Raw genomic sequence first — 26,902 nt, 5'->3', positions numbered from 1 at the left:
CGAGGCTGCACTCGCGCCACTAGCACAAATCGAGTCACGCGATCGCGTGCCCCACACGTCCGCGTCACCCAGCCTTATCGCACACCACGCGACCGCATCACCCACGTGACCGCGTCGCCTACGCCGAACAACTTACCCAAATCAGCGCCAATTATCTTATCTTTTCTTTTCTAATCCTAATTTCTTCTATCTTTCCTTCTTATTTCTTTCTTCTTCCTTTCTTATTTTCTTTGACTTCTCATCTTCTTCGCTTTCATTCCATTTTATTTAATTTATTTGCATACTTTTATTCATTGCATTATTTTCATTGGTGTTAGAAATTTATTTGGGTCATTATTTTCTATATTTTTGTGGATTATTAAAGGAATTATTTGACAATTATATATTACTTTTTAAAAAAGGTTGCTTTCATGTTCAATTTAATACTTTCAATAGCTTATTTACCATGCTTGCTATGTGTTTGTGAAAAAGTCCGTAGGGCATTGTGCACTATTTTTAGATTTCTTTTATTCTACTACTCTAAATGCTTGCTTTTCACAAAACCTTTATATATTTTATTAATTAAATATAATTATTATTACAAACATGTTGATAGTTTGAAAGGCTTGGTAATCTCACTAGGACATTAAATGCTTGATCTATGGTACTCATGCCTTTACCTGCATGCCAATAAACACCTTGCATTTAATTGTCATCATATGCACTTGCTATATTTCCATTTATGATTTGTTTCACATGTAGTCATGACCATGTGTTAACTTCATTCATCTTTTAATGTGCATTAATTACCACCTTATCCATCCTCTTCCTTGCTCTATCCCTTTGAATTCAAATTACTTTCTTTTTCCCTTTTCAGGATGGCCACCAAGAAAGGTAAAGAGAAAGCTACTACCAAACCACCGGCAAAGAAAGGAACAAAAAGACCCCCAGCTGAGGAACCACAACCCCATCCACTTACACATCTTAGCATGCACCGAGGACGGTGCAATCTTTAAGTGTGGGGAGGTCGATACCGATCTCCATGGGTTAGCTATTTTCCTCTTTTCAACACCATTGTTTTATTTTCCTTGTTATTTGTTGCATTTACATGTTTGATTGCATATCTATTTGATTTTGTGCATATTTTACCACTTGGTTGAAGTAATATTTTCTTTTTCAAAAAACCTTTTAGAGCATTTCACTAATTTGAATAAAATTTAATGTTACACTTGTTTGAAGAAATATTATACTGGAACATAGTTTAGAGCTCGAACACACAAAACCTGTGAGATTTTGAGCCTATTTGAATTGGTTGCATTTTATCAACCAAAATTTTATTTTAGTGTGTATTTTTCTCTCTAAAATTGTGATCTTTGTCTTGCTTAATTTTATATTTCCATGGTTTGATGTATGCATGCACTTATATGATTGAGGCCTTTGTTTCACTAAGCTTCCATACCCATATGGCCTTAACCTTTCATTATCCCTTGCAAACCAATTTTGAGCCTATTATACCCCTTTTGTTCTTTACTTTAGCACATCATTAACTCTAAGCAAAAAACAATAATGTCCTTAATTTGAATCCTTGGTTAGCTTATACTAGTGAGAGTGCTTATGATTTAAGTGTGGAGAAAGTGGGTTTGGAAACGTTTGGTTTAAGAATTGGGCATTGTATATCTTTATTAAAATGTGAAAGAAATGTTTAGGACATGTTCATGCATTCAATAATTTAATCATATGCATTGAGAAAAACAAAAAAAAATAAAAATATAATTAAAAAAAAAGAGAAAAGAGAAGAAAAAGAAGAAAAAGAGAAAAAGAGGAGAAAAAGAGCAAATAAGTAAAAGGGGACAAAATGCCCCAAAGTAAGTGGTGAAAGTGATGCATATGTACTGTACTTGAAATAAGAATGCATGAATATGTGGAAAATATGGTTAATGGACAGTTAGGTTTTGTACTTTGATTACATGGATTGTCTTAAATTAGGTGGAAAAAGTTTAAGTTAATTAAGGATTCAGATTTTAGTCCACTTGACCAAATACAATCCTACCTTGACCCTAACCCCATTACAACCCTTAAAAGACCACTTGATATGTGTATCTGTGCATTAAATTTTTGTTGATTGGTAGAAGAAAAGCAAGCCTTAGAAAGCAAGGTTAGTAGAGAATTGAGAGAATCGAACCTTAAACACTTGAGTGATTAGAGTGTATACACTACCAGTGAGGGTTCGATGCTCGAATTCCTTGTTCCCTGCTTTCATGAGCTATTTTCTTCTTACAAGTCTATTTGTACTTCATTTTCATGATTTGAATTAGTGAAATCCAGTTCATATTTATTTTTGAAAGATTTGTTTACTTTTAACTAAGTAGGTAGAAACATTTTGCATGTAGTCGCATTCATATAGATATGTTGCATTTCATATTAATCTACCGTTCCTCTTCATCTTTATAGCTTCTCTTGAGCTTAGCATGAGGACATGCTAATGTTTAAGTGTGGGGAGGTTGATAAACCACTATTTTATAGTTTATCTTGTGCTCAATTGAGTGGTTTTTATCAACTCTTTACCCACTTATCCATACTATTTGCATGTTTTTACATTTACCTTCCTAATTATGTGCTTTGATTGAAAACATGCTTCTTTGGCCTTAAGTTCCCTATGTTTAATCCTCTCTTATTACCATTAGATGCCTTGATATGTGTGTTAAGTGATTTCAGAGATTACAGGGCAGGAATGGCTCAGAGGATGGAAAGGAAGCATGCAAAAGTGGAAAGAATACAAGAAGTTGGAGAAATTGCTAAGCTGTCCAGCCTGACCTCTTCGCACTCAAATGGCTATAAATTTAACTATAGAGGTCCAAATGATGCGGTTCCAGTTGCGTTGGAAAGCTAACATCCAGGGCTTCGATTTGATATATAATATGCCATAGTTGCCCTGACGCTAGGTGACGCAAATGCGTGCTCCACGCGGCCACGTCGCAGTGATGAAAAATCAGCGTATTTGAATTCGCAACCAGCGAATTCTGGGCTGTTTCTGACCCAGTTTGTGGCCCAGAAAACACAGATTAGAGGCTATAAAGTGGGAAAATCCATTCATTTATGATCATTAGCTCACAATTCATAATTTTTAGTTTTAGATGTAGTTTTTAGAGAGAGAGGTTCTCTCCTCTCTCTTAGGATTTATGATTTTAGGATTTCTATTAGTTTAGTTCAACTCATCTTCAGTCACAGGTTCAATATTCCTTTTATTTTATATTTCTCTTTTACTTTCAGATGCTTTAATGCTTGTATTAGTTATGTTACCTGATTGGCTTATGAACTCCATGTTAGAATTGATTTCTTTATTTAATATAATTTGAGGTATTTCAGAATTATGATTGCTTTCTTTTATTTATATAAATAATTTAGATTTTTCCCTTATGGCTTTGGTTGAGTCATTGGAGACGCTTGAGTTATCAAACTCATGGTTGATTGAAAATTAGAATTCTTCCAGAATTAATTCGGGTTCCAATAACTCTAACTTTTCCCAAGGAAAGACTAGGACTTGAAGAATAAGAATTAATTCATCCACTTAACTTACCTTCATAGTTAGAGGTTAACAAACTGGGAGAAAAATCCAATTCTCATTACAATTGATAAGGATAACCAGGATAGGACTTCCAGTTTTCATACCTTGCCAAGAGTCTATTTTATAGTTATTTATTTTATTCTTATTATCATTCAACATACTGCTTCCTTACTTTCAAAACCCCCAATTTACAAGACTCATAACCAATAATAAGAACATACCTCCCTGTAATTCCTTGAGAAGATGACCCGAGGTTTAAATACTCGGTTATCAATTTTAAAAAGGGGTTTGTTACTTGTGACAACCAAAACGTTTGTAAGAAAGGTTGATTGCTTGGTTTAGTAACTATACTTACAACGAGAGTTTACTATAACTTCTAAACCATCAATCTTCCATTTTTCAATGGACCATACAGGAAATCCAAAGTGTAGCCAAGGAATACATCAATGATGAAGAGGTCAGTCAGGTTGTAGCAGCCAATAAACGACAGCTCCTCAACCCACCAGCTCGGCAGACACCCCAGGTCAACAGGTAAAAAGAAACTCCCAGGGATGGCACCCTAAACAAGTTACCCAAGCAACCACGGGTAGGAAGGTTCACTAACTACACGCTACTCACGGCACCTATAGTAGAAGTCTACCAACAAATTGCAGACAAAGGAATCTTATCCAGACCCAGACCCCTGAAAGAGAGAACGGGAGGCAACAAAAGCGTTTACTGCGAGTACCACAAGGGATTTGGTCACAAAACACAAGACTGCTTCGACCTCAAGGATGCCTTAGAACAGGCCATCAGAGAGGGAAAACTGAGCAAATTCTCCCTGCTCATCAGGAAGCTGAGGAGGCGGGAAAGGGAGCGCTCCGAGGAAGATCGGAGCTGAACTGTCAAGCCAAGGTAAGAACCCCCAGGAGATACCAGTAACCCCCCAACTTTCGTGGTCAACATTATGGTCGGGTGCGACAGCCCCCCAAATCCAAGTCGGCAGCGAGAAGGGACACCCGGGTACTCTCCATCTCAACAGATGGCCCCGTCACAGCAAAAGCCACCCCACAATATCCTTTGGCCCAGAAGATAAATGGTTCAACGATCTCCCCGAAAACCCCCATGGTAGTTACAACAATGGTCGGATCAGGACTGGTTAGGCGCATCCTCGTCGACACGGGATCCGACTTTAATATCTTATTTAGAAACGTGTTCGACGCCATGGGACTCAAAGAATCCGACCTCAAAAATCACCAACACGGAGTCATAGGACTAGGTGACAACTACATCAAACTCGATGGGCCGATCTCTCTCCCAATCAGCCTAGGAACTGGTGACACCAGGAAATCGGTTATGGCAGACTTTGTAGTCCTTAGAGACTCTACTGCTTATAACATCATCCTAGGGAGGAAAACTATCAATGAATTCTCAGCTGTAATATGCACCAAGTTCCTAACAATGAAGTTCATAACGGACAAGGGAACAATTGGTTCCATAAGGGGAGACCTAGAGACGGCAGTCGCCTACGAAAGTGCCAGCCTCTCCTTAAGGAAAGAATCTAAGAAGGTAGCTGGCGTATTCCTAGCAGATCTGGATGTCAGGATGAAGGACAAGTCAAGACCTGAACCAGAAGGGGACATGGAAAAGTTCCAAATAGGGAAGTCGGCAGATCAGTTTACTTTCATAAATAGGAACCTACCCCATCAACTCAAAGGCCCCCTCATAGAGATCGTAAGGGCAAACAGCGACCTTTTTGCATGGACCCTATCTGACATGCCGGGATTAGATCCCGAGTTCATGTCTCACCGACTAGCCATAAAACCCGAGGCTAAACCGGTAGCCCAACGGCGAAGGAAGATATCACAAGAAAGAGCTGAGGAAGTCACCAAGCAAACAGCGGGACTGCTAGAAGCAGGGTTCATCAAGGAACTTGAGTACTCAACATGGCTGTCCAATGTTGTCCTAGTCAAAAAAGCCAGTGGAAAATGGAGGATGTGCGTCGATTACTCCGACCTGAACAAGGCATGCCCAAAAGACTCCTTTTCCCTCCCCAACATCGACACCCTGGTTGACTCGGCAGCGGGGTATCGTTTCCTCAGTTTCATGGATGCCTACTCTGGCTACAACCAAATTCCGATGCACCGACCTGACGAGGACAAAACAACATTCATAACACTAGGGGACACCTATTGCTACAAGGTAATACCCTTCAGACTGAAGAATGCGGGGGCCACCTACCAAAGGCTGATGAGAAAAGTCTTCCACAACCTCATCGGCAAGACGGTAGAAGTATATGTCGATGACATCCTGGTAAAAACAACAGAGCCGAGCAAACTAATAAACGATCTCCAGGCTGTCTTCAAGGCACTAAGAAAATTTAACATGAGGCTTAACCCGCTTAAATGTGCATTCGCCATGGAAGCGGGGAAAATTCCTGGGGTTCATGATAACACAGAGAGGGGTAGAAGCTAACCCGGATAAGTGCAAAGCCGTTATCAAAATGACAAGCCCTGGGTGCATCAAAGATGTGCAATGGCTCACCGGGAAACTCATGGCTCTGTCTTGGTTCCTCGGAGCCTCAGCTGAAAGGGCCATCCCATTCTTCAACTTAATGAAAAAAAGAATCACCTTTGAGTGGACCCCAGAGTGTGAAGAGGCATTCAACCACTTCAAGAGGATACTCTCGGAACCTCCCGTACTCAGCAAGCCCAGAGAAAGCGAACCCCTATACTTGTACTTGGTTGTGACTATGCAAGCGATGGCGGAAGTCCTAGTCAGAGAGGAGGACAAGACCCAGCGCCCAATATACTTCATCAGCAAAATACTTCAAGGGGCATAGATGAGGTACACCAAATTGGAAAAGCTAGCCTACGCCTTACTAACTTCATCTAGAAGGCTAAAACAATACTTTCAAGGATACACAATCATCCTGAGAACTGACTAAGTCATCCGACAAGTCCTCCAAAAATCCGACCTGGCGGGAAGAATGATGGCATAGGCAGTAGAACTGTCCCAATATGATTTGCAATACGAGCCAAGACAAGCAATCAAAGCCCAAGCCATGGCAGACTTCCTCGTAGAAGTCACAGGAGAGGCCCCCGATACACCGAGCACATGGTGGAAGCTCCACGTTGACGGAGCATCCAACCAAACATTTGGAGGGGCCGGAATTATCCTCGAAAACTCGACAAGAGTAGCCTTTGAGCAATCCATCAAGTTTGATTTTCCAGTCTCCAACAACCAAGCCGAGTATGAAGCCTTGATAGGGGGACTGATGCTAGCCAAAGAAGTCGGAGCGTCAAGGGTAGAAGTCAGCAGCGACTCCCAAGTCGTCACCTCCCAAGTAAATGGCAGCTACCAAGCCAAGGATGCGCTGCTACAAAAATACTTGGAAAAAGTAAAAGCACCATGCAAAAACTTCGAAGAGGTCACAATCCAGCACGTCCCCAGAGAAAGAAACACCCGAGCCAACCTCCTTTTCCAAGCTCGCGAGCACCAAACCCGGCACTGGGAACAGATCCTTGATCCAAGGGCTAGCAACGGAACCTGAAATTGTCATGTGCACAGCTCAGGTGCCAAACCCCCCTCGTGGATAGATCCCATCTCCCGATATTTGGATCATGCAGAAGCACCCCCGGACGAAAAGGAAGCACAGGCTATAAAGAGGGAAGCTCCTAAATACACAATCATACAAGGACAGTTGTACAAGCGAGGGCTCCACCAGCCCCTACTCAAATGCCTACGCCCCGACCAGACGGACTACGTCCTAAGAGAAGTCCACGAAGGGTGTTGTGGTCACTACATCGGGGGAAGATCTTTAGCAAGGAAAATCATCCGAGCAGGGTACTACTGGCCTTTAATGATGTTGGATGCCCAGGAGTTCGTGAAAAATGTAAAAAGTGCCAAGAAAATGCTAACTTCCACAAAGCACCTCCTGAGGAGCTCAGTCTGATGAAGGCTCCCCGACTTTTCGCCCAATGGGGAGTCGACCTTTTGGGGTCATTCCCACCAGGGCCTGGGCAAGTGAAGTACTTGATAGTGGCCATAGATTATTACACCAAATGGATGGAAGCAGAACCACTAGCCAACATATTCGCAGCAAATTGCCAAAAGTTCATGTGGAAATAGGTGGTCACTAGATTCGGAATTCTGGAGACCGTCATATCGGACAACGGAACACAGTTCACGACAAGAAGTTTAAAGGGTTCCTAGAAGGACTAAGGATCAAACAGAGATTCTCCTCGGTCGAGCACCCCCAAACAAATGGACAGGTAGAAGTAGCCAACAAAATTATCCTAAAGGGGTTAAAGAAGTGACTTGAATGGAAGAAGGGCTCATGGGCAGACGAGCTAGGTTCAGTCTTGTGGTCATACAGAACCACCCCCCAGTCATCTACCGGCGAAACCCCCTTCCGACTCACATACGGGATCGACACAGTCATCCCAGTCGAGATCGGGGAACCAAGCCCAAGGTTACTCCTTGGAGGAGGAAGTGAGGTGATTGAAAAGGATTTGGCTGACGAGACGAGGCAAATGGCACAGCTAGCAGAAGCAGCAATAAAACAAAGAATAGCCCTAAAGTACAATGGCAAGGTACTGAAGAGAAGTTTAGGAGAAGGCGACCTGGTCTTGCGACGTAACGACATAGGACCACCAACACCTGTGGAAGGCAAGCTAGCCGCGAACTGGGAAGGACCTTACAGAGTAAGAGAAGTCCTTGGTAAAGGAGGCTACAAGCTAGAAAAATTGGATGGAAACGAGGTGACGAGAACATGGAACATGGCAAACCTCAGGAGGTTCTACTCGTAAGGAGGGGCGACCACACGACTTGACAACCTCAACCCCCTCCTATGTTCCACCTTTACATTCTCTTTCTGTGTCTCTCTTTTCTACAATCATGTCATTTCCTTCTATTATCTTTCACTTAATTACGCATTACATTATTTCCTTGTCTCAGAATCCTAACAATATGATAAGTTTACTTTTTGCAAAGTCTCAAATCAAAATAACAAGCGAGACAAAAAAGGCGAATGGTTGACCTAACGAAAACCCGGGACTGATCACCCTGGGAACCATATGGGACCAAAAGAAAACAAATCGGCTCAGATAAGCAACAACAGATAAATACCATGATAGCGGTAAATCAAAAGGCCGCGACGACCCGAGCAAACAAAAAGTAAAAGCAAGGCCACGACGGCCCGAATAAAACTAGCAATAACTAAAAACAGCAGTCTTAAAATCAAAAAGAAAAAGTATTCGGTACAGCCAAAGGGCGCCTCATAATAGGTCCCAGATTAAAGAACAAGTTACAAAATAAAACAAAGAGCAAAGAAAATCGGGAAACATCCATCCAAGCGTTTAGAGAATATCAACAATCTTCCCGGCCTCCACAGTCTTCATCGCACCAACTTAGGAAAAGTCAAGATCGGGAGTCAGAACGGTCACCTGCAGCTTTATCCCTTCCTCAGTCAGCTTGACGGCCTCACGAGCCCCTTTTGCAAGCTCCTTGTTCTTTTTCTTCAGGGCAGCCATCTCTTGAGAAGCAGTCTCCATCGAGCTCTCCGCCAACTTTAGCTTCTCCTCCAACTCCTCAATCCTCTTCTTCATGGCAGCAGTCTCACCACGGGAGGTATTCAGATCCTTCATCAAGGCCATATCCCGATCCACCAGCCTATTAATCTCTTTGACATCCTCCTCAGCCTTCTTCTCCTGCTCGGACAACTTCGTCTTCAAAGACTCCTCCCGAGATCGTGAGTCCGTCAGATCTTTTTGGGAGTTACGAAACCTTACCTCCATAGCATGATAGTTACCCAAGACAAGCTCCACCTTCTTGGCGATAGCAGCAGCTCGGAGAAGACTATGGTAGATCCACCTGGCCTGCCCGGAAAGGTCGGCCTCATGGAAAAACTCCTCAGTGCCGGGGAGCAACTGGGACTCGATGAAACCCCCAGCATCAAAGTTTTTCTCCATAACCGAGAGCTCCTTCTCGGTAGCTCGCTTTCTTTTCTTGGGATTACCCACAACCTTCAGCTCATCGTCACCAAAACCAAAATCATCTTCAAAAATTTCCGTCTCCAAACCATCAAACCCAGTAACCTTCTCGGGAGGAACAACCTTTTCCAGATGAGCCTGGTCGGCCCCGTCCACCTGACCACTGGCTTCCCCGATTTTCCCTTGCTCCTGACTAGCCGTGGGGGCCGCCGAAGAGTCATCCTCACCCTCCTCGTCCCCCTTGATGAGATTCATCAAGTCAGCCAAAGTCTTCTTCCCGCCAGCCATGGAAACTGTGAGTATAGAAAAGGAGAGAAAAGGTGTCAACAATAGAAAATTAAAGAATAGAAGAACTCAAAGGAAAAAGGAACCCACCAACATACGACCGACCGGCCTCCCGGTCCCCCATCACCATACGGAGATTAAGGTTCTTCTTACTAAAAATGGCCAATAAAATATCGGCAATATTGCGATCTTCCGGGCTCAGACAATCATAAGATACCTTTATAAGATAGTCGGACCCTGCCCCAAAGCTCCAGTAGGTCGGGATCTGCTTAACCCCCTCAGCTGTAAGCCAGAAAGGCTGATGACCCTCGACCGGTCTAACCTTAAAAAAGGTAGACTTAAAACCATGATAGGAATCCTCAAATAGGCTAAAGATTCTGCGCCCCTGTTGGGCCCTAAAAGACATATAACCCTTCTTAGCCTTCCCATGGCTAGAAGGGTTCGTGAGCAAGAAGAGGTAGAGGAAGACATTCACTGAGATCGGCAGCTCCAGGTACTCGCAAACCATCTCAAAGCACCGGATGGAGGCCCAACTATTTGGGTGAAGCTGCGACGGTGCAACATCACAGCGATTTAATAAACCCATAACAAAAGGAGAAAAAGGTAGACGAAGCCCCAAGGTCGTGAACATAGGCTCGTATCAATAACTCGAGGGGAAGCCAAGTTCTTTTGACAGACACGCTCCCGACCAGCAGGGACATAGACTTGATAGAGCGCCTCCTCAGGACCCCCTCCACACAAGAGCCCTGACTGTCGTAGTTTCTGGAGCCCCTCCTTTGTAATCCTAGAAGGAGTATCCTTCACATCGGAGGAAACCCAGGCATAGTGGTCGACAAAGTCGGCTAGAGGGCGCTGAGCCTGACTCAAGGAAGCAAGACGCTCGGTCATACCTACAGCGGGGGCACCACTCAGTCAAGACGGGAAGTCAAAAACCCTCAAAACAGAAAAATTGAAAAGAGAACTATGAATCACCCTCTAGCCCCCCTATACTAACCCAGAAACGCAAGTAAAAATGCAAGAAAATCCAGTGGCACCCCCTCTAAGAAGGAAAAGCAAAATGAAGAAACCTAGGCACACAAGAAAAAATACACAAAAACTGGAAATAAGCAACCAAAAAGGGGAAAAGCTACGAAAGCTTACCAAAAGAAGCAGAATCTGTAAGAAGCAGATAGGAAGGAAGGTGGGGCACTGCGAGCAAGAATGATCGAAGCAACAGCAGGGAACAAGAATGTTCGAAGCAGAAGCAAGGGCAGGAGCAGCAGTACGAAAGAATAAGAGATGAGGAAAAGGAAAAGTAAAGAAAAGAGGAGGTTACGAAATAAAAAAGGGGAGAAAAGCGTAACCGTCGAGGAAGAGTGCCAAAAGGCAGGGGCATATTTGCCATTCCACCCAAAATTTCAAATCAATGAAAGGATGGGCATTTAATGCCCAGTGCCAAAACCAAGAAAACAGCACAAAGGTCGAAGCGACCATGCGTGAGTGACACGAAACGCCATCAACGAGTTCCCGAAAAAGAAGAAAATTTGCCGCCTCAGAAAATAAGACAAACGCGCCCAGCCACGAGCCTCAGACCTCAAGGCTGGCGCATTGGGGGCACTGTTACGGACTGCCGAGTCCAGCCCAAGAAGTTGCCGGTCGGGGCACTGCCCCACCCAGGACCAAACCTCCAGCAAAGGAGTTCAACGGGTCGGTTCTAACAACCGATCCAGGGCCCGACCGACCTACCACCCAGAGTATGTCATCGCTCGGGTCGGTATCCTCGGGGCAATATCCGGTGTCCCAACCCGAAGTACGGGACAACCTGCCCACGTGGGATGTGACAGCTCACAACCCCTCAACCATTGGGCTAGGCCATCACTAGGCCCACCTAGCACAGTATATAAGGGGAGAGAAAAGCTCTCCCCCCAAGTTACGTCACATTCTTACCTAATTCTGCCACCCACCAGTACGGATTCTGACTTGATCGTCGGAGTGTCCTTACAGGTGGCCACCCCCCGCTCCGTTCAACCTCCGACATCGCCAGCGCATGATATCCCTCGCTCCATGGTGCACGAAATTGTGATCTCTGGTAATGGCTCCAAAAACTTAGTGCTCTAATCTCAATTCATAATTTGTCACAACTTCGATACAGCTAACCAGCAAGTGCACTGGGTCGTCCAGGTAATAAACCTTACGTGAGTAAGGGTCGATCCCACGGAGATTGTTGGTATGAAGCAAGCTATGGTCACCTTGTAAATCTCAGTCAGACGGATAATAATTGATTATGGAGTTTTCAAAAATAATACTAATTAAACAGAAAATAAGGATAGAAACACTTATGTAATTCATTGGTGAGAATTTCAGATAAGCGTGTAGAGATGCTTTCGTTCCTCTGAATCTCTGCTTTCCCGCTGTCTTCATCCAATCAGTCTTACTCCTTTCCATGGCTGGCTTTATGCAAGGGCATCACCGTTGTCAGTGGCTACATCCCCTCCTCTTGTGAAAATGGTCCAAATGCTCTGTCACAGCACGGCTAATCATCTGAGGTTCCCGATCATGCTGGAATAGGATTCACCCTCCTTTTGCGTCTGTCACTACGCCCAGCAATCGCGAGTTTGAAGCTCGTCACAGTCATTCAATCCCAGAATCCTACTCGGAATACCACAGACAAGGTTTAGACTTTCCGGATTCTCATGAATGCCGCCATCAATCTAGCTTACACCACGAAGATTCTGATTAAGAGATCCAAGAGATAATCATTCAATCGAAGGTAGAACGGAAGTGGTTGTTAGGCACGCGTTCATAGGGAATGATGATGATTATCACGTTCATCACATTCAGGTTGAAGTGCGAATGAATATCTTAGAAGCAGAATAAGTTGAATTGAATAGAAAAACAGTAGTACTTTGCATTAATCTTTGAGGAACAGCAGAGCTCCACACCTTAATCTATGGAGTGTAGAAACTCTACCGTTAAAAATACATGAGCGAATATAGGGTAAGCATGGCCGAGTGGCCAGCCTCCCATGGAGGTTAAGAGATCTAAAAATGATCAAAAGATACAATCCAGGATGTCTAATACAATAGTAAAAAGTCCTATTTATACTAAGCTAGTTACTAGGGTTTACAGAGATAAGTAATTGATGCATAAATTCAATTCCGGGGCCCACTTGGTGTGTGCTTGGGCTGAGCTTGAAGTCTACACATGGAGAGGTCATTCTTGGAGTTGAACGCCAGCTTTTGTGCCATTTTGGGCGTTGAACTCCACTTTGCAACTTGTTTCTAGCGATGGACGCCAGAATTGGGCAGAGAACTGGAGTTGAATGCCAGTTTGCATCATCTAAACTTGGGCAAAGTATAGACTATTATATATTGCTAGAAATCCCTGGATGTCTACTTTCCAACGCAATTGGAAGTGCACCATTTTGAGTTCTGTAACTCCAGAAAATCTATTTTGAGTGCAGGGAGGTCAGAATCCAACAACATCAGCAGTCCTTCTTCAACCTCTGAATCTGATTTTTGCTCAAGTCCCTCAATTTCAGCCAGAAAATACCTGAAATCACAGAAAAACACACAAACTCGTAGTAAAGTCCAGAAATGTGAATTTAACATAAAAACTAATGAAAACATCCCTAAAGGTAACTAGATTCTACTAAAAACATACTAAAAACAATGCCAAAAAGCGTATAAATTATCCGCTCATCACAACATCAAACTTAAATTGTTGCTTGTCCCCAAGCAACTGAAAATTAAATAGGATAAAAAGAAGAAAATATACTATAAATTCCAAACTATCAATGAAACATAGCTCCAATCAGATGAGCAGGACTTGTAGCTTTTTGCCTCTTAAATAGTTTTGGCATCTCACTTTATCCATTGAAGTTCAGAATGATTGGCATCTATGGGAACTCAGAGTTCAGATAGTGTTATTGATTCTCCTAGTTCAGTAGGATGATTCTTGAACACAGCTATTTTATGAGTCCTGGCCGTGGCCCTAAGCACTTTGTTTTCCAGTATTACCACCGGATACACAAATGCCACAGACACATAATTGGGTGAACCTTTTCAGATTGTGACTCAGCTTTGCTAAAGTCCCCAATTAGAGGTGTCCAGGGTTCTTAAGCACACTCTTCTTTTGCTTTGGACCTTGACTTTAACCGCTCAGTCTCAAGTTTTCACTTGACACCTACACGCCACAAGCACATGGTTAGGGACAGCTTGGTTTAGTCGCTTAGACCAGGATTTTATTCCTTTAGGCCCTCCTATCCACTGATGCTCAAAGGCTTGGGATCCTTTTTATTTGCCCTTGCCTTTTGGTTTTAAGGGTTATTGGCTTTTTGCTCTTGCCTCTTGGTTTTAAGAGCTCTTGGCTTTTTCTGCTTGTTTTTTCTTTTTCTTTCTATATTTTTTTCGCCTATTTTTCTCTCTTTTTTTTTCTGCAAGCTTTGTGCTTTGCTGCTTTTTCTTGCTTCAAGAATCATTTTTATGATTTTTCAGATTATCAAATAACATGTCTCCTTGTCATCATTCTTTCAAGAGCCAACATATTTAACATTCTTAAACAACAACTTCAAAAGATATATGCACTGTTCAAGCATACATTCAGAAAACAAGAAGCATTGTCACCACATCAATATAATTAAACCAAGTTCAAGGATAAATTCGAAACTCATGTACTTCTTGTTCTTTTGAATTAAAACATTTTTCATTTAAGAGAGGTGATGGATTCATAGGACATTCATAACTTTAAGATATAGTTACTAACTACTAATGATCATGTAATAAGACACAAATATAGATAAGCACTTAACATAGAGAAAACGAAAAATAGAGAATGTAAGAATAAGGAATGAGTCCACCTTAGTGATGGTGACGTTTCCTTCTTGAGGAACCAATGATGTCCTTGAGCTCTTCTATGTCTCTTCCTTGTCTTTGTTGCTCCTCCCTCATTTCTTTTTGATCTTCTCTTATTTCATGAAGGATGATGGAGTGCTCTTGATGTTCCACCCTTAGTTGTCCCATGTTGAAACTTAATTCTCCTAGGGAGGTGTTGATTTGCTCCCAATAGTTTTGTGGAGGAAAATTCATTTGAGGTATTTCCGGGATCTCATGGTGATGAGCTTCATGCGCCTCTTGAGCTCCATGAATGGGCTCTCTTGCTTGCTCCATCCTTTTCTTAGTGATGGGCTTCTCTTCCTCAATGGAAATATCTTCTTCTATGGAAGCTCCAACTGAGTAACATAGATGGCAAATAAGATGAGGAAAAGCTAGCCTTGCCCCAGGAGAGGGCTTTTCGGCTATTTTGTAGAGTTCAAGGGAGATGACTTCATGAACTTCTACTTCCTCTCTAATCATGATGATATGGATCATGATGGCCCGATCCACAGTAACTTCAGATCGGTTGCTAGTGGGGATGATGGAGCGTTGGATGAACTCCAACCATCCTCTAGCCACAGGCTTGAGGTCCAGTCTTCTTAATTGAACCGGCTTGCCTTTGGAGTCAATCTTCCATTGATCTCCTTCCACACATATGTCCATGAGGACTTGGTCCAACCTTTGATTAAAGTTGACCCTTCTATTGTAGGGGCGTGCATCTCCTTGCATCATAGGCAAGTTAAACGCCAACCTCACATTTTCCGGACTAAAATCTAAGTATTTCCCCCGAACCATAGTGAGATAATTTTTTGGGTTTGGGTTCTTACTTTGATCATGGTTCCTAGTGATCCATGCATTGGCATAGAACTCTTGAACCATTAGGATGCCGACTTGTTAGATGGGTTTTGTTAGAACTTCCCAACCTCTTCTTTGGATTTCATGTCGGATTTCCGGATACTCATTCTTCTTGAGCTTGAAAGGGACCTCAGGGATCACCTTCTTCTTGACCACAACATCATAGAAGTGGTCTTGATGGGCTTTGGAGATGAATCTTTCCATCTCTCATGACTCGGAGGTGGAAGCTTTTGTCTTCCCTTTCCCTTTTCTAGAGGATTCTCCGGTCTTAGGTGCCATCAATGGTAATGGAAAAACAAAAGCTTATGCTTTTACCACACCAAACTTAGAATATTGCTCGTCCTCGAGCAAGAGAAGAAAGAATAGATGAAAAAGAAGAAGAAAATATGGAGGAGAGGGGGGAGATGTGTTTCGGCCAAGAAGGGGAAGAGAGGGTTGTGTTGTGTGAAAATGAGGAAGAATAGAGGGCTATATATAGGGAAGGGAGGGGGGTAAGTTCGGCCATTTAGGGTGGGTTTGGGTGGGAAATTGATTTTGAATTGTGAAGGTAGGTGGAGTTTATGAGGTAGGTTTATGGGGAAGAGTGGATGGATGTGAGTGGTGAAGAGGTGATGGGGAAGAGAGATTGAGGTGATTGGTGAAGGGTTTTGGGGAAGAGTGTTTATGGGATTGTGTGAAAGAGGGGTGAGAAGAAGTGAGTGGAGGTAGGTGGGGATCCTGTGGGGTCCACAGATCCTGAGGTGTTCAAGGATTTACAACCTTGCACCCAATTAGGCATGCAAAATGCCCTTGCACACAACTCTGGGTGTTCAGCGCCAGATTGGTGCTTGTTCTGGGCGTTGAACGCCCATTTGTAGCCCATTTCTGGCGTTGAACGCCAGAACCATGCTTGTTCTGGGCGTTCAGCGCCAGCTCTTCTCCAGGGTACATTTCTGGCATTCAAACGCCCAGATGCTGCCCATTTCTGGCGTTCAGCGCCAGAACCATGCTCTGTTCTGGCGTTGAACGTCCAAAATATGCTTCTTACTGGCGTTTAAACGCCAGTAAGGTCTTCCTCCAGGGTGTGATTTTTTTTCTGCTGTTTTTGATTCTGTTTTCAATTTTTTGGTTTATTTTGTGACTCCACATGATCATGAACCGAATAAAACATGAAAAACACTGAAAATTAGATAAATAAACATTGGGTTGCCTCCCAACAAGCGCTTCTTTAATGTCAATAGCTTGACAGTGGGCTCTCATGGAGCCTCACAGATGTGCAGAGCTTTGTTGAGACCTCCCAACACCAAACTTAGAGTTTGGATATGGGGGTTTGACACCAAACTTAGAGTTTGGTTGTGGCCTCCCAACACCAAACTTAGAGTTTGACTGTGGGGGCTTTGTTTGACTCTGCAAAGAGAGAAGCTTACTATGCTTCCTCTCCATGGGTACAGAGAGAGATCCTTGAGTTTTAAACACAAGGTTGTCCTTATTTAATTGAAGGATCAATTCTCCTTTGTCCACATCAATCACAGCTCTTGCTGTGGCTAGGAAGGGTCTTCCAAGGATGATGAATTCATCCTCATCCTTCCCAGTATCTAGGATTATGAAATCAGCAGGGATGTAAAGGTCTTCAACCTTTACTAACACGTCCTCTACTTGTCCATAAGCCTGTTTTCTCGAATTGTCTGCCATCTCTAATGAGATTTTAGTGGCTTGCACCCCATAGATTCGCAGTTTCTCTATTACAGAGAGGGGCATGAGGTTTATCCCTGAACCAAGGTCACATAGAGCTTTTTCAAAGATCATGTTGCCTATGGTACAAGGTATTACGAACTTTTCAGGATCCTGTTTCTTCTGAGGCAATCTCAGTTGATCCAGATCACTTAGTTCATTGGTGAACAAGGGAGGTTCATCTTCCCAAGTTTCAATGCCAAATAATTTGGCATTCAGCTTCATGATTGCACCAAGGTACTTGGTGACTTGCTCCTCAGTGACATCCTCATTCTCTTCAGAAGAGGAATACTCATCAGAGCTCATGAATGGCATAAGGAGGTTTAATGGAATCTCTATGGTCTCTAGTTGAGCCTCAGATTCTTTTGGTTCCTCAGAGGGAAACTCCTTATTGATCACTGGACGTCCCAGGAGGTCTTCCTCACTGGGATTCACGTCCTCTCCTTCCTTTACAGGTTCGGCCATGGTGATCAATTCAATGGCCTTGCACTCCCCTTTTGGATTTTTTTCTGTATTGCTTGGGAGAGTACTAGGAGGAATTTCAGTGATTCTTTTACTCAGCTGGCCCATTTGTGCTTCCAAATTTCTAATGGAGGATCTTGTTTCATTCATGAAACTCATAGTGGCCTTAGATAGATCAGAGACTAAGTTTGCTAGATTAGAAGTATTTTGTTCAGAGTTCTCTATCAGTTGCTGAGTGGATGATGGAAAAGGTTTACTATTGTTAAACCTGTATCTTCCACCATTATTAAAGCCTTGTTGAGGCTTTTGTTGATCCTTCCATGAGAGATTTGGATGATTTCTCCATGATGGATTATAGGTGTTTCCATAAGGTTCACCTAAGTAATTCACCTCTGCTATTGCAGGGTTCTCAGGATCATAAGCTTCTTCTTCAGAAGATGCCTCTTGAGTACTGTTGGAAGCAGCTTGCATTCCATTCAGACTCTGAGAAATCATATTGACTTGCTGAGTCAATATTTTGTTCTGAGCCAATATGGCATTCAGAGTATCAATTTCAAGAACTCCCTTCTTCATAGGCGTCCCATTATTCACAGGATTCCTCTCAGAAGTGTACATGGACTGGTTATTAGCAACCATGTCAATGAGTTCTTGAGCTTCTGCAGGCGTTTTCTTTAGGTGAATGGATCCACCTGCAGAAGTATCCAATGACATCTTTGATAGCTCAGATAAACCATCATAGAATATATCCAGGATGGTCCATTCTGAAAGCATGTCAGAAGGACACTTTTTGGTCAGCTGCTTGTATCTTTCCCAAGCTTCATAGAGGGATTCACCTTCTTTCTGTCTGAAGGTTTGAACATCCACTCTAAGCTTGCTCAGCTTTTGAGGAGGAAAGAACTTGGCTAAGAAAGTCGTGACCAGCTTGTCCCAAGAGTTCAGGCTATCTCTGGGTTGAGAGTCCAACCACACTCTAGCTCTGTCTCTTACAGCAAAAGGGAAAAGCATGAGCCTGTAGACTTCAGGATCTACTCCATTAGTCTTAACAGTATCACATATCTGCAAGAATTCAGTTAAGAACTGAAAAGGATCTTCAGATGGAAGTCCATGAAACTTGCAGTTCTGCTGCATCAGAGAAACTAGCTGAGGTTTCAGCTCAAAGTTGTTTGCTCTAATGGCAGGAATGGAGATGCTTCTTCCATGTAAATTGGAATTAGGTGCAGTAAAGTCACCAAGCATTCTCCTTGCATTATTGTTGTTGGGTTCGGCTGCCATCTCCTTTACTTGTTCGAAATTTTCAATAAGGTTGTCTCTGGATTGTTGTAATTTAGCTTCTCTTAGTTTCCTCTTCAGAGTCCTTTCAGGTTCTGGATCAGCTTCAACAAGAATGCCTTTTTTCTTGTTCCTGCTCATAAGAAAGAGAAGAGAACAAGAAAAGAAGAGGAATCCTCTATGTCACAGTAAAGAGGTTCCTTATTGTTAGTAGAAGAAGAAAAGGAATAGGGGTGAAGAAGAATGAAGAATCCAAACACAAGGGTAAGGATAGGAGTGATGACAAGTCATCTTAGCCTATTTTAACTAGCCTTTTTCTTTTGTTTTCAATTGAATTATGCACTTTCTTGAGCCATAAGCAAGCCAATTGGGTAGATTTTCATGTTTCCCTTGATTGAACCAACCATATATGAATTCATGCCATTTCATGAGGTTTTATGCTATATTTGTTACATATTATGAAAGATTGAATATCTCATGATTTTGAGCATAGCTTTGATGAGTTTGGTTGATTAATGATAGGTGAAGAAAGCTTGGAGAAAGGTTGAAGCAAAGAAGGAATGGCTAGGAGTGAAGAGAGAACAATGGAATAAATGAAATTGAACCATGAAGCAAAAGGTTGGACCTAAAGTTAGCCTCAAAGTTAGACCCCTAACTTGAAGGCTAACGTTAGGCATGAAGAATTCTCCCTGGGCTCCCCACGTTTGAGCCAACGTTAGCCCCCTAACTTGGAGGCTAACGTTGGCAAGAGAATTTTCCTCCCTGGCCATCCAACGTTTGCGCCAACGTTAGCCCCCTAACTTGGAGGCTAACTTTGGCACATGAAGACATAAGGGAGAAGGGCCAACGTTTGCGCCAACGTTAGCCCCCTAACTTGGAGGCTAACATTGGCACATGAATTACAATGGGGAAGGAGCTAACGTTGGCGCCACACACCACAAGGCATACAAGGGGTATACTTCCAACAAGAATAACTTGAGCTACAGAGCTCCAAATGAGGTGATTCAAGAAGCATTGGAAAGTAGGAATCAAGAGCTTTCCAAGCATATATGGCACTGCATGGTGGACACTAAAATTGATGGAGAAAACTGCCCTGTAATGTGCATAAATGAACATGGTGGCAACATGCAGTGAGGCCACTTGACCTCTGCACCTTCGATGGAGTATAACTCGAGCTGTAGAGCTCCAATTGATGTGCTCTCAACGGCATTGGAAAGTCGACATCCAGGGCTTTCCAACAATGTATAATAGTATGGGGTGGACAATACATTTGAGCCTCCAGAACTGGCGTTTTTGCCAACATTTGAGGGCTAACGTTACATCAAACGCTGCACACCAAAGCCAGCGACCATGCCCTCTTCAAATGATCATAACTTGAGTTGTAGATGTCCAATTGAAGTAATTCCAAGTGGGTTAGAAAGCTGACATTCAGAGCTTTCCAACCATATATGATAGTCTATATTGGGCATAAAATTGGCAACATGACAAGAGGACAAAGTTGGCGCCATAAATGTGCATAAGGGAGGCCAACGTTAGGGTCAAAGTTAGACCCCTAACGTTGGCACCAACGTCCATACCAGCAGAATGTGTTTGCTGCTATGAAAAGTTGGAGCCAAAGTTAGACCCCTAACTTTGTCTCAAACTTTAGGTCCAACTTTGGCTAACCTCAAACCCGGTTCAATTGGTTCACTTTGGTTCTTCTTCAAACTTCAAGAGCAATCAACCAAGGCCTCTTTCAACCCAATTCCATCAAGAGCAAAGGCCCAATTGACACCACTCAAAGGCACAAGAGATAGTTAGAATAGAAATTTCATTTTAATTGTAATTTGTTTTGAATTTCATTTTGATTTTGTAAAGCCTATATAAGGCATCATTTTCATATTTGTGAAGAGAGGCTGGCTCCACTAGGGAGCATTAGGATTAGAGAGCTCTCTCTTAGTTTATATTCTTGTCTTGAATCTTGAGTGGAGAATTGAAGAAATTCTGTTTCATTCTCCCTTTGAGATTTCTCTTTGTTTTGCTTGTCTGCATAATTTCAGAAATTGGGATTTGAATCAAAGTTTTCATTTACTGCTTCCATCTTCATTTCTTCTTCAATCTGTCTGCTGTTGAATCAAGGAAGGGCTTGAGATCTAGACTCGTTTTCTAGTCTCTTTGATTCCCTGAGATCTTCAATTTTATTTTGCAATTAAGCTGAGAATCTGAGCGTTCCTTACTTCACTGCACTTCACAATTTAAATTCTGTTTTAATTCCTAGCATCCAATTTCCTTTATTCTTCCCGCAATTTAACTTTTCAGTTACTTGATCTACTGCTTCCTTTTAATTTCCAGCACCTACTCCCCTTTACATTTCATGCAATTTACTTTTCTTGCCATTTAAGTTTCAGCTATTTTACTTTCTTGTTCTTTAACTTACTTGCAATTTTACTTTCTGCATCTTTAAGATTCATTGCAATTTACTTTCTGTTGGCTACATTTCACACAATTCACACTAAATGTCAGCTTGACTAAACTAATCACCCACTAAAATTGCTTGATCCATCAATCCCTGTGGGATCGATCTCACTCCCGTGAGTTATTATTACTTGATGCGACCCGGTGCACTTGCCGGTTGGATTGTGATGTTTTGTGAGAGATTTATTTTTCACCAAAATACTCATCAAGTTTTTGGCGCCGTCTGTGGGGATTGATTAGATCAACAATGATTAAGTGGGTGAGAAGTCTAGATCAAGCATTTTCTTTATTTTTTTTCTCTGTTCTAAGTTGAAACCAAGGTGTTTGAGTTATTGCCTCACTAAGAAATTCTCATCTCTGATATGAGTAATTTCAATTTTCATTGATGTTTGCAAAATACAAATGGAGTTCAACTCATCATTTGGTCAAACAAAATTTTATGGGATATCACCCACCATCACCAATCTCTAATGATGGCTGGGGATATCACCAAGAAACTTCAAATTCTGGGCACTCCAATTCATGGAGCTATGCGTCAGAACCACAAGATGAGAAAGAAAATCATATGGGATACCATCCACCACCACAAAATGATTCATATCATTATCCTCATGGAAGATGGAAGCATCGCCAAAGAATGGAAAAGCATCCACCCTCACGTCCCAGTTTCTCATTTGAAAGTTCTTCATCACTTGATTATGCCTCAACACAAAGTTTCCTCCAAAATCCATACCAGTCATCCCATCGATCACACAACTCATTCCACACCCCTCAACACAACTTCACCACAACACATTCACTTCACCAAAATTACTCTCGACCTTCATCTCTTGAATTAAAAGATGAGGAATACCTTGAAGGCATTGAATTAACAGATGAGGAATACCGTGAAGGCATTGAAATACAGAGAAAACTAGTGGAATTTTACACAAAATCCCCATCTTGGGAAGAAACCATCCTCGAGCAGATAAATGGGTCCTTAGAGCAAACAAGGGGAAACTTAGAACCATCAACCAGTGAGGATGAAGACAAATATGTGGGTGAGGAAGTGGAAAAGTAAGATAAGGAGGCCACAGCATCAAGTGAACTTTCAATGAAGAATGAGGTGGTTGAACCTGAAACTGCACTTGAGATGACAAGAGAACATGAAGACTCACAACTCTCACAAACCTCCCTGGACCAAAATGCCTCAACATCTGAATCCATGATTGAAAGGTATGACGAGGAGATGAAGAAATGTTGGGAAGATCGACAAACCTCCCCCATGATAGAGCGATTGAAACGAATGTTGGGTGTAAAAGAGGAAGTGGAGGAGCAAGAAAGTGAAGAAGTCATTCCAAACTCAAGTGAGGCAGAGAAGTACATGAAAGAAGAATCCACAGAACCACTATTGCAAGAGACTCTTGATAAAGACAAAACTCCAACAATCACACAGCAACCAAGTCGTAAATTCAAGGAAGTGAAGGCAATTAACAAAAGCACCAAGAAGAGGATTGTGACCAAGATACCAAGGACAACATTCATGAGAAGGTCAACTGCAAACAATCCTCCCCCTGATCCAGCAAGCAAGCTCAATCAAGCCATGTACAAAAGAAAGCTTGCTGAGAGGAAATCAAGACAGGGGGCAATAGCTGAATCTTCTCCTCTCTTGAAGTCATTCCTCTTAACAAATTGGAAGAAGAGGAAGAAAGTAAAGAACAGGTAGACAGTAGGTACATTTCTTCTCCTTACTTTGTTTAAATTTCAATAAATTGGCATATGATCACATTCTAAGTTTGGTGTTGCCCTGCAACAAACTGTTTTCCATCTTCATGGATGATTGCATCAATTTTACATGAAAGTGACACACCATGATTCTAAGTTTGGTGTGCCACCTATTTTTTTATGCAAATCAATCCAGCAACATCACTTGTCTGCATAATCATATTGCCTTTTACAGTGTTATTTTTCTTCTTAGTTGGATAATTTTTGTTTTCTCTTTGTTTCATTTATTTACTTGTTTTTAATGCTTTCCTTCATTAACTGTTTTTGTTCATACATCACCAAGACATCCTTATTCATAACAGATTCTTCATTTGGTGATTGTATTTAACATATAACAGTTTCTTTTGTTTAGTTTTAGTTCAAATAAATTGACATATGGTTGCATTCTAAGTTTGGTGTTGCTATGCAACAAAATTTAGTTCCAATTCTTACAAGATACTTGCATTAATTCCAAGTGAAAGTGTCACACTAAGTTTGGTGTGCCACTTATTTTCTATGCAAAGTATTATGCTCACATTCTTAAGTATGCAATCACAATGTCTCTGTCTCTTGTGCCTTGATTATTATCTTTAATTTTGCTTGCTTGAAACACATGTACTACTAACATTCCTTGTGTAAGACATTCATGATCCATCTTAGCCCCATAGCCACGGTTCTAATAGTTGCTTGAGGATGAGCAAGCATTCTGAGTTTGGTATGGGAAGGAAGAGAATGGGAGGAAAATGACAACAATAGAGAAGATGAACTACAAGGTTGTAAAGTTCTTTTTCCTCTCATTTGTTTCAAGCACTATAAACTGCATGATTGTCTTTACCTTCTCTGTATGCATGTGTGTATGAAAAGGCATAGTTGATCTTTAATTTGCAACATGGTGCTGTGTCATTATGAGTACCAACTTGAGTTTTGTGAATCCAAAAGCAGTAAAGCATCATGATCATAAACAAACAAGGAACTAAAGAAGAGTTTAGCATGTGCATACAAGTATTGGAAAGCTAGTATGATTAATTGTTGCTCAATTGCATTGGATTTTATTTAATTGAAGTTTTCATCTAGTACATTTTGTGAAATCTTTTAAAATCATGAAAACCTTGAAGAAGCAAATGCAAAATAAAGCAAGAAAAGAAAAAAGGGAAAGAATGAGAAAGCTGAAGGCTCTGAGTACCAATGGCAATTCATTTGTTAAGTACTTGTGGTGTTTATGTATCAAGCCAAATGCTTGAAAACAAAACACTTAGAAGTCAAGGTTAGGCTCAAAGTGCAAAAGCACTCCCTCAAAGCTCAAGGCTCTGAGCATCAATGATTAGAGAGTCAAGAAAAGAAAAGAAAAATGAGCTTAATGAAGTCCTCTAATCAAATGCTTGTGGTGCTTATGTATCAAGTGGTAATACTTGAAAACAAAGCATTTAGAAGTCGTAGCTTTGTTATCAACTCATGGGGCAAAGCACCCAAAAAGGAGAAGCTAATAAGAAAATCAAAAGCTTGTTTCAAGGAAGAAATATAAGAAAAAGATTTCATAAATTGAGCTAGATGGAAGCATCAATCATTTACATTTCTTTTGTGATTGTAGTATACTTAGAAAACTAGCTTACCATGAACATTGAGTTTCTATTCTTCTTGCCTTGGATTGTCAATCTTTATTGCATGATTCTTTTCTTGCTTGGGGACAAGCAAGCTTTAAGTTTGGTGTTGTGATGACAAGTCATCTTAGCCTATTTTAACTAGCCTTTTTCTTTTGTTTTCAATTGAATTATGCACTTTCTTGAGCCATAAGCAAGCCAATTGGGTAGATTTTCATGTTTCCCTTGATTGAACCAACCATATATGAATTCATGCCATTTCATGAGGTTTTATGCTATATTTGTTACATATTATGAAAGATTGAATATCTCATGATTTTGAGCATAGCTTTGATGAGTTTGGTTGATTAATGATAGGTGAAGAAAGCTTGGAGAAAGGTTGAAGCAAAGAAGGAATGGCTAGGAGTGAAGAGAGAACAATGGAATAAATGAAATTGAACCATGAAGCAAAAGGTTGGACCTAAAGTTAACCTCAAAGTTAGACCCCTAACTTGAAGGCTAACGTTAGGCATGAAGAATTCTCCCTGGGCTCCCCACGTTTGAGCCAACGTTAGCCCCCTAACTTGGAGGCTAACGTTGGCAAGAGAATTTTCCTCCCTGGCCATCCAACGTTTGCGCCAACGTTAGCCCCCTAACTTGGAGGCTAACGTTGGCACATGAAGACATAAGGGAGAAGGGCCAACGTTTGCGCCAACGTTAGCCCCCTAACTTGGAGGCTAACGTTGGCACATGAATTACAATGGGGAAGGAACTAACGTTTGCGCCAACGTTAGCCCCCTAACTTGGAGGCTAACGTTGGCGCCACACACCACAAGGCATACAAGGGGTATACTTCCAACAAGAATAACTTGAGCTACAGAGCTCCAAATGAGGTGATTCAAGAAGCATTGGAAAGTAGGAATCAAGAGCTTTCCAAGCATATATGGCATTGCATAGTGGACACTAAAATTGATGGAGAAAACTGCCCTGTAATGTGCATAAATGAACATGGTGGCAACATGCAGTGAGGCCACTTGACCTCTGCACCTTCGATGGAGTATAACTCGAGCTGTAGAGCTCCAATTGATGTGCTCTCAACGGAATTGGAAAGTCGACATCCAGGGCTTTCCAACAATGTATAATAGTATGGGATGGACAATACATTTGAGCCTCCAGAACTGGCGTTTTCGCCAACGTTTGAGGGCTAACGTTACATCAAACGCTGCACACCAAAGCCAGCGACCATGCCCTCTTCAAATGATCATAACTTGAGTTGTAGATGTCCAATTGAAGTAATTCCAAGTGGGTTAGAAAGCTGACATTCAGAGCTTTCCAACCATATATGATAGTCTATATTGGGCATAAAATTGGCAACATGACAAGAGGACAAAGTTGGCGCCATAAATGTGCATAAGGGAGGCCAACGTTAGGGTCAAAGTTAGACCCCTAACGTTGGCACCAACGTCCATACCAGCAGAATGTGTTTGCTGCTATAAAAAGTTGGAGCCAAAGTTAGACCCCTAACTTTGTCTCAAACTTTAGGTCCAACTTTGGCTAACCTCAAACCCGGTTCAATTGGTTCACTTTGGTTCTTCTTCAAACTTCAAGAGCAATCAACCAAGGCCTCTTTCAACCCAATTCCATCAAGAGCAAAGGCCCAATTGACACCACTCAAAGGCACAAGAGATAGTTAGAATAGAAATTTCATTTTAATTGTAATTTGTTTTGAATTTCATTTTGATTTTGTAAAGCCTATATAAGGCATCATTTTCATATTTGTGAAGAGAGGCTGGCTCCACTAGGGAGCATTAGGATTAGAGAGCTCTCTCTTAGTTTATATTCTTGTCTTGAATCTTGAGTGGAGAATTGAAGAAATTCTGTTTCATTCTCCCTTTGAGATTTCTCTTTGTTTTGCTTGTCTGCATAATTTCAGAAATTGGGATTTGAATCAAAGTTTTCATTTACTGCTTCCATCTTCATTTCTTCTTCAATCTGTCTGCTGTTGAATCAAGGAAGGGCTTGAGATCTAGACTCGTTTTCTAGTCTCTTTGATTCCCTGAGATCTTCAATTTTATTTTGCAATTAAGCTGAGAATCTGAGCGTTCCTTACTTCACTGCACTTCACAATTTAAACTCTGTTTTAATTCCTAGCATCCAATTTCCTTTATTCTTCCCGCA

At 41.8% G+C, this 26,902-nt stretch overlaps 1 protein-coding gene, 1 non-coding gene and 1 pseudogene across 2 annotated transcripts; 2 read left to right on the top strand and 1 right to left on the bottom strand.

Annotated features, from left to right (window-relative positions):
• The first annotated feature begins 7,789 nt into the window (after nt 1-7,789).
• On the top strand, nt 7,790-8,334 carry LOC148572046 (uncharacterized). Its single transcript, XM_088507358.1, has 2 exons — nt 7,790-7,797; nt 7,902-8,334. Exons 1-2 carry the CDS (start codon nt 7,790-7,792, stop codon nt 8,332-8,334), a joined length of 441 nt encoding a protein of 146 aa, XP_088363484.1.
• A 549-nt stretch (nt 8,335-8,883) lies between these two features.
• LOC148572045 (uncharacterized) lies at nt 8,884-10,689 on the bottom strand (annotated as a pseudogene).
• Nucleotides 10,690-18,446: 7,757 nt separating this feature from the next.
• LOC148572044 (small nucleolar RNA R71) lies at nt 18,447-18,554 on the top strand. The gene has a single exon (XR_015908691.1). It is a non-coding gene; the product is annotated as a small nucleolar RNA R71 (small nucleolar RNA).
• The last annotated feature ends 8,348 nt before the right edge of the window (nt 18,555-26,902 follow it).

The sequence above is a fragment of the Arachis ipaensis genome, chromosome B3 (assembly GCF_059453495.1).
Source record: "Arachis ipaensis isolate K30076 ecotype BB chromosome B3, ASM5945349v1, whole genome shotgun sequence".
Lineage (NCBI taxonomy): Eukaryota > Viridiplantae > Streptophyta > Magnoliopsida > Fabales > Fabaceae > Arachis > Arachis ipaensis.
The sequence above is the reverse complement of the archived record's forward strand: the minus strand, read 5'-3'. Positions and strand labels throughout refer to the sequence as shown.